The sequence below is a fragment of the Neopelma chrysocephalum genome, unplaced genomic scaffold (genome assembly GCF_003984885.1).
Source record: "Neopelma chrysocephalum unplaced genomic scaffold, ASM398488v2 Primary Assembly neopelma1_59, whole genome shotgun sequence".
Lineage (NCBI taxonomy): Eukaryota > Metazoa > Chordata > Aves > Passeriformes > Pipridae > Neopelma > Neopelma chrysocephalum.
In genome coordinates this window covers 16,466,976-16,482,704 of record NW_020897714.1, presented here as the reverse complement: position 1 = coordinate 16,482,704, position 15,729 = coordinate 16,466,976, and the positions used below count along the sequence as shown (strand labels likewise).

General features: G+C 45.4%; 2 protein-coding genes across 3 annotated transcripts; both read left to right on the top strand.

Annotated features, from left to right (window-relative positions):
* On the top strand, window positions 1-5,602 carry LOC113966143 (heat shock 70 kDa protein 12A-like). Its single transcript, XM_027680469.1, has 4 exons — window positions 1-282; window positions 2,321-2,545; window positions 2,902-3,073; window positions 4,014-5,602. The coding sequence occupies exons 1-4, from the start codon at window positions 1-3 to the stop codon at window positions 5,057-5,059; spliced, it is 1,725 nt and encodes a 574-aa protein (XP_027536270.1). The 3' UTR covers window positions 5,060-5,602.
* Window positions 5,603-7,936: 2,334 nt separating this feature from the next.
* On the top strand, window positions 7,937-14,276 carry LOC113966097 (cytoglobin-1-like). Of its 2 annotated transcripts, XM_027680367.1 has the most exons (4): window positions 7,937-9,443; window positions 12,352-12,583; window positions 13,169-13,240; window positions 13,943-14,276. In XM_027680367.1, exons 1-4 carry the CDS (start codon window positions 9,349-9,351, stop codon window positions 13,946-13,948), a joined length of 405 nt encoding a protein of 134 aa, XP_027536168.1. In that variant the 5' UTR covers window positions 7,937-9,348; the 3' UTR covers window positions 13,949-14,276. The 2 variants fall into 2 exon arrangements, with proteins under 2 accessions (XP_027536168.1, XP_027536167.1); XM_027680366.1 differs by lacking the exon at window positions 13,943-14,276 and having other exon boundaries at window positions 13,169-13,379.
* The last annotated feature ends 1,453 nt before the right edge of the window (window positions 14,277-15,729 follow it).

The window sequence follows — 15,729 nt, the reverse complement described above, 5'->3', positions numbered from 1 at the left end:
ATGGCCAGCAAGTCAGTCTTTGTTGTTGCTATAGATTTTGGCACATCCTACAGCGGATACTGTTTTTCTCTTGCTTCAGGTACAGACCAAATCCGCCAGGTGTACTGGGGAACAGAGCACGGGTTCAAGAGCCCAAAGACACCCACGTGCATCTTGTTCGACCAGCAGCAAGAGTTCAAGAGTTTTGGCTATGATGCTGTGATGAAGTACAAGAGCCTGCCCTCCAGCAAAGCTGAGAGCTGGTATTTCTTCCAGAACTTCAAGATGAAGCTGTACAACACAGTAGGTGAAACGGTTACTGCTATAGGAGTCAGAGCTATTATTTATTTGTGGCGTGGGGGTTAGAGGACTGATGAAGACGACTGAGTAAATCTGGCTGATGAGAATGAATGAACATAAATCAAGGAGTATTTTTATGAACTGAAGAAGAAATTATTTATTTTTGTAATTAGCATAAGCTTCATGGGCCCTTCCTTTATGATGTTTTTTAATTTTTTAAAGACATTCAAACCTGACTGTGTACCTGGGTGAAGCCAAATACAAGTGTGCTGATTTTGGCTGGAGTAGAGTTAACTTTCTTCACAGTGGCTAGCATGGGTCTGTGTTTTGGATTTGTGCTGAACACAGGGTTGATAATATAGAGATGTTTTGCTGAGCAGGGCTTATACAGAGCCAAGGCCTTTTCTGCTTTTTGTACTCCCAAATCTTCGTTCGCGAAGCCTAGCCATGAATGACTGCCACGTTGGTGAGGAAATAGGGGTACATGGGAGGCTGGGAGGAGACACAGCCAGGACAGGTGACCCCAACTGACCAAAGGGATATTCCAGACCATATGACACCATGCTCAGTATATAAAGTGGGGGGAAGAAGGAGGAAAGGGAGATGTTGGGAGTGATGGTGTTTGTCTTCCCAAGTCACTGTTATGTGTGATGGGGCCTTGCTCTCCTGGAGAGGGCTGAACATCTGCCTGCCTGTGGGAAGAAGTGAATTAATTCTTTGTTTTTCTTTGCTTGTGTATGTGGCTTTTTCTTCCCCTATTAAACTGTCTTTATCTCAACCCATGGGTTTTCTGGCTTTTCCCCTTCCAGTTCTCTCCCCAGTCCTGCTGGTGGGGGAATGAACAAGCGGCTGTGTGAGGCTTGGTTGCCACCTGGGGTGAAACCACAAGAGTCCTTTTTGGCACCCAGCATGGGGCCTTCCCACAGGCTACGTTCTTCACAAACTGCTCCAGCGTGGGTCTCCCGTGAGGCCACAAGTCCTGCCAGCAAACCTGCTCCATCACAGGCATCTCACAGGGTAACACCCTCCTTCAGGCATCCACCTGCAACCCTGGAGGTTCCAACAAAAGGGAACATGTTCCTAACAAAAAGCTGCCCTGTTCCAGAGCTTGACAGAGAAACTAGCCTCCCTCTGGGGCTCCCTGCCTCAGTCCTCAGGGAGAAACATGGAACAAGTGAAGTTTCCTGTAATTCAGAGAAGGTGGGCAGCCTTAAGAGCTCATCCCATGTTGTATACCTCCTACTAGCTTGTCTCTCCCTCCCCTGAAATGTTATGTTGAAGCCAGTTTAAGGATGGACAGCTGTCTTTCAAGCATGTAGTGGGCTATCATTTCTCTCTGAAGGCTCTGTGCTAGTTCAGAATATTTCACAGCTTTATCTGAGTTTGCTTGTTCAGCCAAACATCAGGCTACCTCAGGCCTCCCTGTCTGTGCTCCAGAGTCCCACAGGGCCTCTCAAAGTGTAGAATAAACCAGAGCACAGGGCCAGTCCCAGACGAAGTCTTATGTCCTCTCTTTGGCATTCACCAGTGCTAAGCAATGAGTGCTGAACTGGATGCCATGGTGGGTGTGAGGACTCTTTGAAGACTTTCCTCCCCAGGAAGCTGGGAATGATGTGATTGTCACAATGTCACCTCTGGAGTGGTAGGTTCTCACTCACTTCCAGAGGGGGGCTGAAGAGAGGTTTTAGTTCAAAACCATTTCTCTGCATCCGAGGAGCAAATGGTTAAGGGAAATTTCATTACAGAATCACTCCCCACTGGCTCTTCAGAGGGATCTACAGTATCTCTACAAACTTGAGCCTAGGAGAAACAGCTAAATTATCAACCATATTGATATTTTGCCTACTGAATCATGGATGTGTTTGGTAGCTGACCTGTGTCAATTAGGCTGCAGTTAGCCACAGTACTGAAGCCAGTGCTTGGAGTTTACTCAGGTTTGGGTACGATCTCCTTCTGTGCCAAATGCTGTGCAGTGCTCAGTGTGAAGGGGACAAGTCTTGTACGGAGATTGCAGTGTGTGACCCTGAGACTTTTTCTGTAGAATGTCACAACTGGCATGGAGCTGAAAGCCACCAATGGAAAGATGCTTCCTGCCCTGACAGTCTTTTCTGAAAGCCTGCGCTACCTGAAGCAACATGCCCTGAACACCATTGAAGAGGCCTCTTTCCAAACCATCTATGACCAGGAGGAGATCACCTGGGTCATTACTGTCCCAGCCATATGGAGCTCTGCTGCCAAGCAGTTCATGCGTTTGGCAGCAAAAGAGGTAAAAGCAGGGGTTATCTCACTGCCTCAAATTATCTTTGGAGGTTTCTTTGCCCATTGAGGCAAAGGAACTCCTCAACAGGTAAACAACCTGTATTTCAAATTTCAGTCCACCAGGGAGAGAAATCTTCCACACTGAGGGTGGTAGGGGAGAGGATGTCCCAAATTGGCATTAACAACAGCTCTGGTCTTTCCCCCCACTGTCATGTAGAAATGAGCCCCACAGAGATCAGCGGTGCAAGAACCACCACCCCTGCGTGGGCTCCATGTGAGAACAGTCTCCCTAGCAGGTGGTGTTCATGCAGCAGTAATCTCAGCACCTTTCCTTGAACTGAATCCTCTCTTCTGTGATTTTAGGCAGGAATGATCTCTGACATGCTTTCTAAAAATCTGATCATTGCCTTGGAGCCAGAGGCTGCATCGCTGTGGTGCAAACAGCTTCCACAGGAAGGGTTTATAGCAGACAGCAGTGACAAGAAGAAGTTTGAAGACTCCCCTGGGATCCAGTATATTGTTGTTGACTGTGGAGGTAAAATTTTCCCTGATTAACAGGTACCATCTTTTCTGGGCATGGAGCATGGCTCTTTCACAGTGTCCCCAAAGGTCTGCAGTGCAGTCCCAGAGCTTGGGCTCCACTGCTTGTGCTTGTCATGGGGTTTTTATTTTTATTTCTCACTTAATGAGATCCCACAGGCAGGCAGAAAAATAGGAGGAAAGAACAGGATTGTGTTTCACACTATAGTGTACTTCAGGCCAGACAGTTACAAGAAGAGCTCCTGCCATCACTCCAGATCAGCCTGCACCACATCCCAGCACCAGCCACTGGCACACACCCACGTGCTGTTCTATAGCCTGAGCTCACAGCCTCCTCCATAGGAGCAAGTGTAGTTAGTGCCCAGTGAACTGACCAAAGAGATTAGCTAGCAGGCACTGTGGAGTAAATAGTTTAAACTATTTGATGAAGCACTTCTTAGTAATTTCTCTAGTTTCCTGAGTGAGATTTTTTGGTGTGATGTGATTTTTCTGCTAAGAGCAGTCTGGTGATCATGAACAAATACTGAAAAGGCATCAAGAGGACCACAAGTTCCTGAGAGTCTTATCAGCGCTGTTCATCTTTACTCAGAGCTTGCATATTAAAAGGCAGGAGTCAACTATCTGTGTGAGGAGGCCAGTGTCCTTCTGTGACCAGCAAAGAGATTGGCTTGTTCAGGGAGCAAGTCAGAACATCCAGCTCTTATTGGAAATGACTGTAGGAGCCTTGAGAGACCAGGCTTGTAAACAAAAGTGCATAAATTTAAGAAATTTAGAGAAGTATAAGAAATAGCAGAGGAGTGAGAATGAGAAAAGAAAGCAGCAGAAAATCACATTTGCAAACCAGGAGTTAGGAAGGTAAGATTATATTCAGTGGAAGCTACAGACCTCATGTACTTAAAGAAAACAGCTAAATTCATTTCTGTTTGTGTGTGTAGGTGGCACAATAGACATCACAGTACACGAGATCCAAGAAAACCATTACCTGAAGGAGTTACACAAGGCAACTGGAGGTGGATGGGGAGGCAACAGAGTGGATGAAAACTTCACTAATTTCCTCAGGGAAATATTCAGTGATGGTGTATGGGATGAATACGTAAAGAGCCACCCTACTGAATTACAACATATGATGTACAACTTCAGTCTACAGAAATGCTCTGCTAGCAGAGAGGCAGTCTACATACATTGCTACTACAACCTGACCAGACTGGCAGAGTGCAAGAAGAACATCTCCCAATTCTTCAAAAAAGCAGAAGGAGCTTTGTGGTGTGATGGGATGATCATGATTACATACGAGAAAATGAAGAGCTTGTTTGACTACAGTATCAAAAATATAATTTGTACTTTGAGGGAAATTCTTGACAAACCTGGGATGGCCAAGGTCCAATACATTTTGCTTGTGGGGGGCTTTGCGTCTAGCATCATCTTGAGAGATGCGATCAGTCAAGCCTTTAGCAAGAAGTATCATATCCTTTGTCCAGTGGAGGCCCAAGCAGCCATTGCAAAAGGGGCTGTTTTGTTTGGAGTCAATCCACACCTTGTTACCTCAAGAATCAGTGCCAAGACATATGGTTTAAAAGTAAATCAGATATTTGATTATGCTGTCCACGATGTCTGTAAACAGAAGGTCTCAAAAGCTGGTGGCTATGTTTATTGCACAGATCTCTTTCAGAAATTGGTGGGAATTGGGGAGTCAGTGAATATAAATGAAATTGCCCACTATGATTTCTCTCCAACAGAACCAGATCAAAAAAATGCATGCTTTGTTTTCTATTGCACAGAAAAACAGGATGCTCAGTATGTAGATGAGGAGGGGATTGAACAGCTTGGGTTCTGTACAGTGCCAATGCCAGACACACATCTGGGGATGCAACGCCAGCTGAAGATGGAGATTAAGTTTGGGCTCACTGAATTTAAAGCTACATGTAGTGATCTTACTTCCAAAGAAAGTCGGACAGTTCTAATAGATTTTTTAACTGTATAAATACTCAGTATATTGAGCAGCAGAGACAATAAGTCTAGGGAGAAAATGGCTTTAGAGGGAGGCAGTGTGGTCAAAGGTTGGACTTGATAACTTTGGAGGTCTTTTCCAGCCTTAATGATTCTAATGATTCAATGAATCCTACAATAGAGGAGGCATCTGTACCAATAAGTCCATTATATACCTTTCTGTTTACACAGGTAAACTGCTAGTCTGATTCTCTGGTTCCTTCCATTGCTCACCAATCACCCTTTCAATCCAATACAGCACTTTCTGTTGTATCTGACAGCAGGTTTATCTGCTGCTTTATCTCATGCTGTTTTAGCTTGCATCTCTGAACACAATAGTCCATACCACCAATATAATCATCTGTATTCTACCTGTATTTGATGCAAAGACTCTGGATAGCGTCTAACTTCCACATAAACCATCCCACAGCTGTTTATTTTAGCCTGGCATGTTCTTTCAGCTGCATCCTCTTTTCCTCTGATACCAGTTCTCTTTACCTGGAGTCTAGATTTAACTCTGCTGGGGGTGACATTCAATGGATTTCTGTTTTCTTCAGGACATCACTTATATAAATTGTTTGTAATTAAAGTGTTTTTATCCTAAACAGGAGCGCTCTGTGAAGCAGTCTGGGGGCTTGTGTCCAAAACCTGTGGGAGTATTGTTTCTGTTAAATTATTGGGTGGTTTGATCTCATTAATTGGGCAGATATGAACACCAGATTGTAACATTACAGGTATGAATAGTACTTATGCTGCTGCCTGAGCCCCTCTGCTTGTTTCCCAAAAAGTGTGCCAGCTGTGCTAGATGCCTGGCACCCTATTCTGCAGATTTGTAATAAAATCATGTATCTAAATTCAATGTGCTAATTGGCTCTTGCACACTGGGTGAAAGGGCCCTGCCTTAGGGATAACATGCTGAGGAGCATCACCCCTGTTAGAAAATATGTCTCCTCGTGCAACAGAAATACACTTAAGAGCATTCATCTCCCTTGCGGTAATAAACAAAACAAACCTTGAGAGAGGAAAAAGAAATAAACCAAGCATGCCTCCTCTTGCCCCAGGGTGGGGATGTGAGTGTCAGCAACAATGTGATGACTTTATGATTAAACAGCGCGTTTTTCAGAGCTAGTCCATTTCCAGGCCAAAAAAAAAGGTTTCTGGAGCTTTTTTGTTTCAATCTCTAGAGACTGCTGAGGTGTAGCATAGATGTGTATAGCCCTGTTAGAGATGTCAAAACTTTATGAGGTATTATTGTGTTCATCTTACAAGGACTCAGCAAATCATGCAAGTGGAAAATAGAAGATAATTTTCCAAAATAGTAACACTGGAAGATGAAAGACTAGAAAAGCATGTCACAAAGAGCATAGTGACATGCTTGAGGGAGGACGTCATTGCTTTGTCAGGTCAGGGATTGCCCTGTGCTGCTCATACCTGGCTTGGCACCAGACAAAATCGACCCATTGCATCCCAAGGCTGGACCAACCAGGTAAGTTTATGGTGCCTCTATGGAAACATAAGGGCAGGGCAGGTACAGTACCCAAAGGGACGGTGACCAGTGGAAGAGCCCATGTTGGAGCAATTGACAAGGAGCACCAAGAGCAAAGGGACCCCCACACACCAACTCCCAGCTTCTGCACCACCCATGGTCTCACCAAAGGGTCTGGTGGCAACAGCAGCACAGGGGTGGGGAAACAGGTTGGGGGGAAGCGAGACATCTAAGTATTGGTTGGTTTGTTACTTGGCAATAAATTGATTGAAAATTCTCAACTCGAAACAGGAATTTTTGCCCCATGACATTGTGTCTGACTATATATTGAGTGAATAGGGACCTTTGTGCTGCAATGTTCCAGAGGAGAGTGGGGGAGAGCAGAGGAAAAATCCCCTAGGGAATCAGGGAATGTTTTGGATTGGAAGGGACCTTAAAGATCATCTTGTTGCAACTCCTCCACCATGGGTAGATATACTTTCCACTAGACCAGGTTGCTCAAAGTTCCATCTAACCTGGCCTTGAACTCTTCCAGGGATGGAGAATCCACAAGTGCTCTGGGTAACCTGTTCCTGTGCCTCACCACCCTTGTAGTAAAGAATTTCTTCCTAATATCTAATCTAAACCTACCTTTCTCAGTTTAAAGCCATTACCCTTTGTCTTATCACTACATGCCATCTCCAGTGAAACAGTCTACCTCCAGCTCTCTTGTAGCCACTTTAGGTACTGGAAGATGCTATAAGGACACCTCGGCTTGTGAACTTCCACAAACAAAACTAGAGGGGAGGGAAATGAAGGATGAACAAGGGAGGTGAAGAGGCAAAGACTAAGAAAGCTAAGAGGGAAGACTCATCCTTGAGCAATGTGCATTGCTACCACAGCTCAGGCCAGAGGGCTGGGCTCACAGCCACGCTCCAACTTCTCCTACTGAGATGGTCATAGCAAATCAGGGTGCACCAGGTCTGCAAGGAGAACATGACAACTACAGAGAGGAAGAAAATTTGCAAGCAAGTAATTGCAGATATTAACATTCCAAAGGGAAAACAGCTCTACCTCCATGTTTCAGACCTGCTTGAGCCATTTTATCTTTGACTACAGTTGGTGCTGCTCTTTCTTCAGGAGTTCACTCTCTCCCAGGCCACCTATGAAAAGCACCTGATGCACTTTCTGCTCTCAGCCAAAAACTTGGTGCTTTCCCCACTGAACTTCTGCCAAGCAGTTTTGGCTCCCAAAACCTGGGAATTGCCAACCACTGTGGTGCTGTCCTTGCTCCTTCCCCTGCATTCATGTGCTGGTGACTGGGCTTGGGCAACCAGTGCTACATTGGCTAGTGTCTGCCTTCAAAGAGGCAGAGATCCCAGCAACACAATAAATATAACCCCCCCACCCTGGGATCTCCTGAGATCTTGGGAATTTTTCTGAGGATTTGGGGATGAGAAAGGAGATGACTGTGCAGCTTTTTATTAGACTACTCTTTGTTTACTGTGATGAAAAGGGAGAGGGAGGGAAGGTGCAGGGGCAAGTTTTGGTGAAGTCGTTTGAGGCATCCCTCAGCAATGGTGGGATACAACCCCAGCAAGTCCAATTAATCCCTGCAAGTTTGGAGCCAGCACTTTCCTTCTGCCCTAGGGTATCAGGCTGATTTTGCTTGCCATGCTGCATATTTCCCCCTCACATCTGTTTCTTCCCTCCTCTAACCCAACCCAAACAATATGAGGTTTTGTCTGCTCTTGGCATCCAGCAGCAGTTTCTCAAGCCCCTTAGCCCTTATTTTGTGTGCGTGCCCTGGACTTAACCAGAACATTCCTGCCAGAGGTTAAGCCCAGGCAGGGATAATCCAAGAAATATTTTTGCCTCCAGATCCAAGTGACCATGATGATAACAGGCTCATAGATACCATTTGCAGCTCCACACTGGCCCTTCTCCTGCCTCTTATCTCTCTCCCAGGCAGGCAGACCTTAGAGATAGGACAGAGATCCCAGCTGCAAACCAAGAGGATTAGGGCAGTGAAATGCCTGTGTTCCTGGCTTGGCTGAGCTGAACCATTTATCTTCTGTGTTACAATGAGGCGGCTTTCTAGGGCATTGTGGGCGTGGATGCTGTGCCATCCTGCCATCACTGTCCTTGCAATGCTGTCATTTTGAGCTGGCAAAGCCTCCCACCCACATGAGACCAAAGCCAAGAGCAGCTGCGGAGTGAGCCCTGCTACACCAGAGGGGTATGGGGAAAGCAGTGACCATCGCATGAAAGCAGAACTGGAGATAGTTGCTGGAGCTGGAAATGGGATCTTTGGACTGAAGGACTAAAGGGTGCTGGGAAGAGGGGACATTAGAGCACCACAGTGCCCACAGCATAGCAGCGCTCCTGGGGAGAAAACCAGGAAAATTAATGCCTGGGCAATGATATCCCTCAGGAAATGGGAGCCAAGCACTGGCTTTGGCAAGGGTGAGAGGGGAGGAGAATTGATCTTTTTCTTCGCCTCTGAAAACTGCCCTTTTTTCCCTTTCTCTTCTCAGACAGTGAGACCTTTGCTGTGGCACCTGACCCACGGTGAGAGGGCTTGTCCCCCCTCCTCATGTGGTTAGTTTCTTTCCTGATTAAAAGTGATTAGGTAGCCCTAAAGCCTGCAGAAATGTGACCGAGGGGAACGGAGACAAAGAGTCCCTTCAAGATATCTTAAATCCCCAGGGCAGTATTTAGAGAGCCCTGAGGAGAGAACTGGAGCTGAAAGACCCTGCCAGGACCTCCCTGTCCTTCTTCCTCCTGCTGCACCCTTCGTTGCCAGCGTCTCCTCCACCATGTCGTTCTCCGAAGCAGAAGTGCAAAGTGCCCGCGGTGCCTGGGAGAAGATGTATGTGGATGCTGAGGACAACGGGACAACTGTGCTGGTGAGGTAAGGAAAGAGCCCATCCAATTCCTATGCCAGAGGGTTGAAGGAGGAACAGCAAGAAGGATGGAGTTAAGGCCTAGGAGCATGTCTTGATGTTTTTCATGCAGCCCTTGCTGGTAATATTTTGATCTGCTGTGATTTATCCCATCTCAGGGAGGAAAAAAGGAAGAGGAGCAATCCACACAAGAAAAAATAAAAGGAAAGGAGGAAGGGGTGGGAAAAGAAGAAGAGATAAGAACAATTTCTTTACCCATTTAAGGTAAAGAAAAGAAAGTGTGGTATGAAAGAGAATAGGAACAAACCGTGGGCCTTATTTCCCTCTTCTCTTTACCTCTAAACTCCTTTAATGATTTTTGTTAACTTCTCAGTATTTCACTTCTGATTCTCCTTTGGCCTTTCCAGTCCATCTGTTCCATTTTATTGCCCCCTTCTGTCACATTAAAAATGGGAGTTTAGATTTTTGTCTGTTGGGATCCCCAGGAGAGTTGAGACCCTGGTGCCCGACAGTCAGTCAGCATTTTGTAATGAGACCCTTCACCAACAGATTCACAAGATTGGAGGGTACCTTGACCTCCCTTGTTAGGGGGAACTCACCAGAGCCAAGACCCCTCAGCAGGTCCTGCCAAGGTGTTATCTGCTGCTGGCGACTGCAAGGACTCACTTTAACAGTTTACAAATAACACTTTTTATTAATACAATTTGTGACATTAATAAGGTTCGAAGGTTGTCAGTGATAGTGTCTACTGCAAAAATATTTTTAAAGCAATCTACTGATACATACATTAAGCAAGCACAAGCTCTCATACGAAGCAATCTAATATGCTATGGGGTAAGCATAAGCAAAAGCTCTAGTCCTAAGAGCAGCATTTAATGCCCATGGAGTATATTTCTCACCCAAGGCACCCCTCTGGGGTGGGAGAATATGGACTCAGCCTGTCGACTGATCCCAGCAGTTTCGGTGGAGGTTTTCTCCCACTTTCTCCCTATTCCCAACTTATTTTTGTACTATTTTCTTTATGTTTGGGTGGAGTTTGAGTGGCTCTAGTCATAACTACTTCTTATTTCTGATTGGTGTATTTAATGGGAGGGAGGCGGTGGTCATGTTTTGGCACCTGAGGAGGGGGTTCAACATGGTTCTTGGCTTCAGCAGCAGAACATCTGGATTCTCCCTTATCAGACAGGTACCCTACGGTCTCAGTACCACAATGTTCTTCCGTACTGCTGGGATTAGAATGGAGGGGGGCCACGTCATCTCCACTTCGTTCCACGCTCCGTTCTGTTTCTCTGAGCGGCGTACTGGGGAGTCGTACTGGGGAGCATGTCAACCTCAGTCCATCCAGGGAGCTGCAGCTGCTTTTTACCTTAAAATTCCGAATACCATACCCTCTAGGTTTAAATCTATCCATCACCCCACACCTTCCTATGGGCTTTCCCCTCTGTTTTCATCCTGTTTTCCTCTCTTCTCTTCTGTTCACCTTTCACATATCCCTCACTCATCTGGGACTTGTATCACCTCCATAAGCATTGATCAGTCTAAATACTATTTCTGGTTATCAGACCTCTACCCCTCCCTCTGGCTTTCTTGCCTATCACATCTTATGCCTGTATTACCCTCAAAAAGTGTTACACACTGCTCTTTCCTTCTGCAGTCTACACAACCTGAAGGCCAGTTAGGGTCAGGATGCTATTAGCCATAAAAGGCTAATAGCATCCAGTAGCTTGGCTCCCTGGGGTTATTTACTCTAGAAGATTTTGCTTTAGAGTCCTACAGCCCCAGACCTGTCTATAGAGAAGTTCAAGGCTCCCCAGTACAAGAGAGACATGGCCATACTGAAAAGAGTCAAGTGAAGGGCCAGGAAGGTGATTAGGGCATTGGAGTATCTCTCCTATGAGGAAAGGCTGAGAGAGTTGTGACTGTTCAGCCTGGAGAAGAGAAGGCTCAGGGGGAGATTATCAATGTGTATATAAAAATCTGAAGGCAGATTATAAAAAGGAAGGCAGAACCTGCCTCTTCTTAATGGTGCCAAGAAACAGGACCAGAGTCAATGGGCACAAACTGAAACACAGGAGGTTCTCTCCGAATATCAGGAAACACTTTTTTACTGTGAGGACTGCTGAGCACTGGTGCAGGTTCCCCAGAGAGGTTGTAGAGTCTCCATCCACGGATATACTCAAAAGCTGTCTGGACATGGTCCTGGGCAACCGGCTTGACCAGTGGGGTTGAACCAGATGACCTCCAGATGTTCCTTCAAGCCCAACCACTCTGTGACTCTGTGAAATGCAATCTGGAATTTGCTATTGATACTTCAGGGGGATAACTGGTTTACCTAACAGAGTAAACTGCTTTTTTAAGAGCTTGATGAAGATGACTGTAATTGATTAAAGGCAATTCTAAATATATTGAATTGTGTTACTTTTGAATAAATGAAATGAGCAGTAGTCAAACTATAGTCAAACCCAATAGTCAGACAGCAATCCATCACAGGCAGGAAGAAAGCTTTGGGATGGACTCTAGGAAGGGGTTAATTAGCAAAACCAATAATAGATTTTCTCCATGAAAACACCCATCAGAATCACAGTGGTCATATCTGCTGTCCAGAACATCTTTGGGAATATTATGCTGTCACACTTACCTCATGTGAACATGCTCCCACTTCCCTGTGTAAGTAACCTAACACAGAGTTAACACTGAAGAAAAGGTGAGGGAGGGGACAGGCTGCCATGGGCATAGGGCGCTGTGGACAGATGCAAAAGGCAAAGCAGAAACAAGAAATGCAGGGGACAGAGGTGTCTGTTCTAATAAAGAGAAGGAAAAAGGGCAATAAATGCATAAGATGAGGCCTGGAACGTTTAGTCATATCTGCACTGATGCCTGGGTTCACAAGTTAGGATGTCTCTCATTTCTCAACAGGATGTTTACTGAGCACCCTGACACCAAGTCCTACTTCACACATTTCAAAGGCATGGACTCTGCTGAAGAGATGAAACAGTCGGACCAAGTCAGGGGCCATGGCAAGAAGGTTTTCACTGCCATCAACAACATGGTGCAACACCTGGACAATTCTGAGGCTTTTCTTGGGATAGTGAACCCACTCGGCAAGAAACATGCCACTCAGCTGAAGATTGACCCCAAAAACTTTAGGGTGAGCCAGTAGCCCTCTTCCCAAGGGGTGTAATTGTGAGGGGAGGATGTTTTCCCCTTTGAGGAGTAGAACTGAGGAAAACAGGCATTTCAAAGTGTGCCACCTACCTAGTGACTGTAAGGACAAATGAACCTTCATTGCTAAAGAGGGCTAGATAGTCAACGAGCAGGAAAGATCAGGAAGAAACTTAGCCCCTCAAGCCATGTATTCCATAAGTGTCCAACATGGGGCTCCTCGTGGCCTCTAAACATTTGGGACAGTCCACTGATAGAAGAAAGATTGCAATGGATGGACCAAGTGAATCAGTCCTGTAAAGCCATCTTTAAGTGATAGGTGCAGTCAACAATAACTAGATACATAGGACAGTTAAAAAAAACAGCAGCAGTGACCACATTTTTTTGTGAATTCTATAATGCACCATATTGTTGATGCCCTGTTACAAACTCTGCATGCAATATGCTGCAAATAGCTCCTGTACCCCTTTCTGCCTTCCAAGAATCCCAACTAAAGATACATGTTTTGCTCTTATACCTCTAATGTGGAGGAAAGTTCACACTGGTTGTTTCTTCCCTTGTCCTTGTTTAGATTATCTGTGACATTATCTTACAACTGATGGAGGAGAAATTTGGTGGAGACTGCAAAGCTTCCTTTGAGAAGGTAACCAATGAAATCTGCACTCACCTGAATAATGTCTACAAAGAGGAGGGTTGGTGAGGATGTGCACCCTCCATGCTCTTCAAACATCTTGATAGCACTGATTTGCTGCTTTTGGGCCCCCAGCCCCAGCTGGAAGAATGAAAATGTAAAAATAAAAAAAAAAAGGCAAGAAAAAAGGCTTATACAATATAGATATCAATGTCAATAATTTCCTTAGCAAAATGAGTTTCTACAGCTAAACAAAACCCACAGATACATCACAGTCAACCAACAAATCCTGATGTGCTTCACAGTTTCAATGCTCCAGGTGGGTTCCTCTGGCCACTGTCCTTTAAGATTACATTTTAAGATGATGACTTTAAGCTTGCTATTCCTAAAAGAAAGACTTGCTCCTTCCAGCAGCACCAGCAGCTCTTTAACTCATCTACCACCTCTCCATCCTCATGAATGACAAGGAGGCCATTTTGAAGCATCTCCAGGAACTTGGTAGAGGTCATTGTTTAAGGGGCATGAGTGTCGTTTTGTGTTTGACATTAAACAAAGGGGAAGTGGTGTATGGGAAAGACTAAGAACTGGGAAAGACATGGGGAAAGTCCCTTCTTGCATGAGCCAGCAGAGTTTTCCAGTCTTGGTTTCTCAGGGCAGTTTTCAGCACGAGGGTTACAACAATGAATGTGGTCACCACTGGGTCTCTCTGGGCAGGCATGAACATCTCCAGGCCATGGATTTCACAGCGTAACTCCCAGCAAATTACTCTGGCTGTGTTCCCTGGTGAGGGCAATAGCACCGAGCTCACTGGCTCCTGTGCTACTCAGAGCGCACCCAGCTGAGGGAAGCTGCTGCCTCACTGAGTGGGTGGCATGGTGGGCTCAGCCCAGCATGTGACATCCTGTCCAGTTGCACAGCCTCAGCCTCCCTTCAGTGGTAACTGAGTCCTGAACTATTTAATTGCTTTTCTTCGTATTCCTTAGACGTGGTGAAACAATCAGCTAATAACTGCAAATAACCACATGCTGGTTTGCTTCAGTGTAACACAATAAACACAGAGAAAGCAGATGCGTCCTCTCGTTTGTAGCACAGAGAAGGCGATGTGCAGCAGTGGTAGCTGGTTATAGTGCACGGTTACTGGTGGTACTGCAGATTTTACCAAAACCAGCTCAAATTCCCACCTGGGCACCCATCACACTCACAGCAGTCAGGCTTCGCAGGTGATGTGAAGGGAAGCTTTTCACTTGACCATGAAGCAACAATTTTGTAAACAGCTAAAAATGCAAAGTTCTCCTTCACTGAACGCATAGTTTTCCTCACCCACTCCAATTGTTTGGCAAAGGATGCTAAATCCCAAAGTCCAGAAGATGAACTCTTGCCAGAGAGGGAGGATGGGGCAGGCTGCTTTATTTGCTTCGCTATTCTATTTGGCTCAGGGAGAAGGGAAAGCATATTGCACAGCATTGTCAAGGATTGTAAAAAAAGAACAAGACGTGTAAAAAATATTTATAGCCTCAAATCCCTGTGAGGGAGTACAAGTAGTTAAAGCTCTGAAAAGCTCAAAATAATTTCCCCTTTTTACTGACTTGCCTTAATGCATGTTAAGAACACCATTTACCATGAGGGTGGTTGGCTGTAATGACCTGCTCTTCATTGTCACAGGCACCCTGGGCTGACAGGGGCCTGCAACACTGGCCGATGGTGATTTAAGGCTCTTGTGTTCCCTGCTCCTGTGATGCAGAAAGGTGTTGCAAAAGCAAAGCATGTGAAACAAACCTAATTCAGGCTGCAGTAAAGAGTAGGTTATTTTTAAAATCCATTTAGAAAAGGGGGATACATTACATTTTAAAAGTTTGTGCGACGTGTGTGGTTTAGGAGTACATGGCCCCCCTTTTTTTTATCTGAGATTTCAAAGGATGGCAGAAAGCTTTTCCAAAAGAGCATAGATTAGACAACATCTTGAGATGGAGAATAACTGAGCTGAGTTTCCGGTTTTCCAGTAGCCTCACTGTTCAGTCCTGTCCAGCTTTCCTTGCATCTCACTGTGCCTCTGCAAAACAGCAACATTCATGTACTTGGGAGGCAAACCAAACATACTCCTTACTTACTGAACCGGTAACTATGTGGTGCTGTGCATACTGTATGCATTCTTCTGGAAAACTGATTCCATGAAGAGAAACAGAAGGGAAACATCATACCTAAGGGTAGTGGGAAGAGATTTCCTGTGGAGCACCACTGGTGAGTGGGACCAAAGCCCTCACACCAAGCTTCATGGGTTTCTTACAACCTGTGGGACATCAGAAAGATATGTGAGATAACAAATCTGTGATGTAGCATGGGTAGTGTGACAAGTGGCTGTGACATGTTAAATCAGCTAAATGCCCTGGAGTTATCTTTGTGTCTGACCTAAGCTAGAACAGTGAAAACACATGGAAAATACTGAGAAAGGGGAAGAGGAGTGAGCAGAAGCTCATGCAGGAAGTTTATCCACTCAGCTAGTT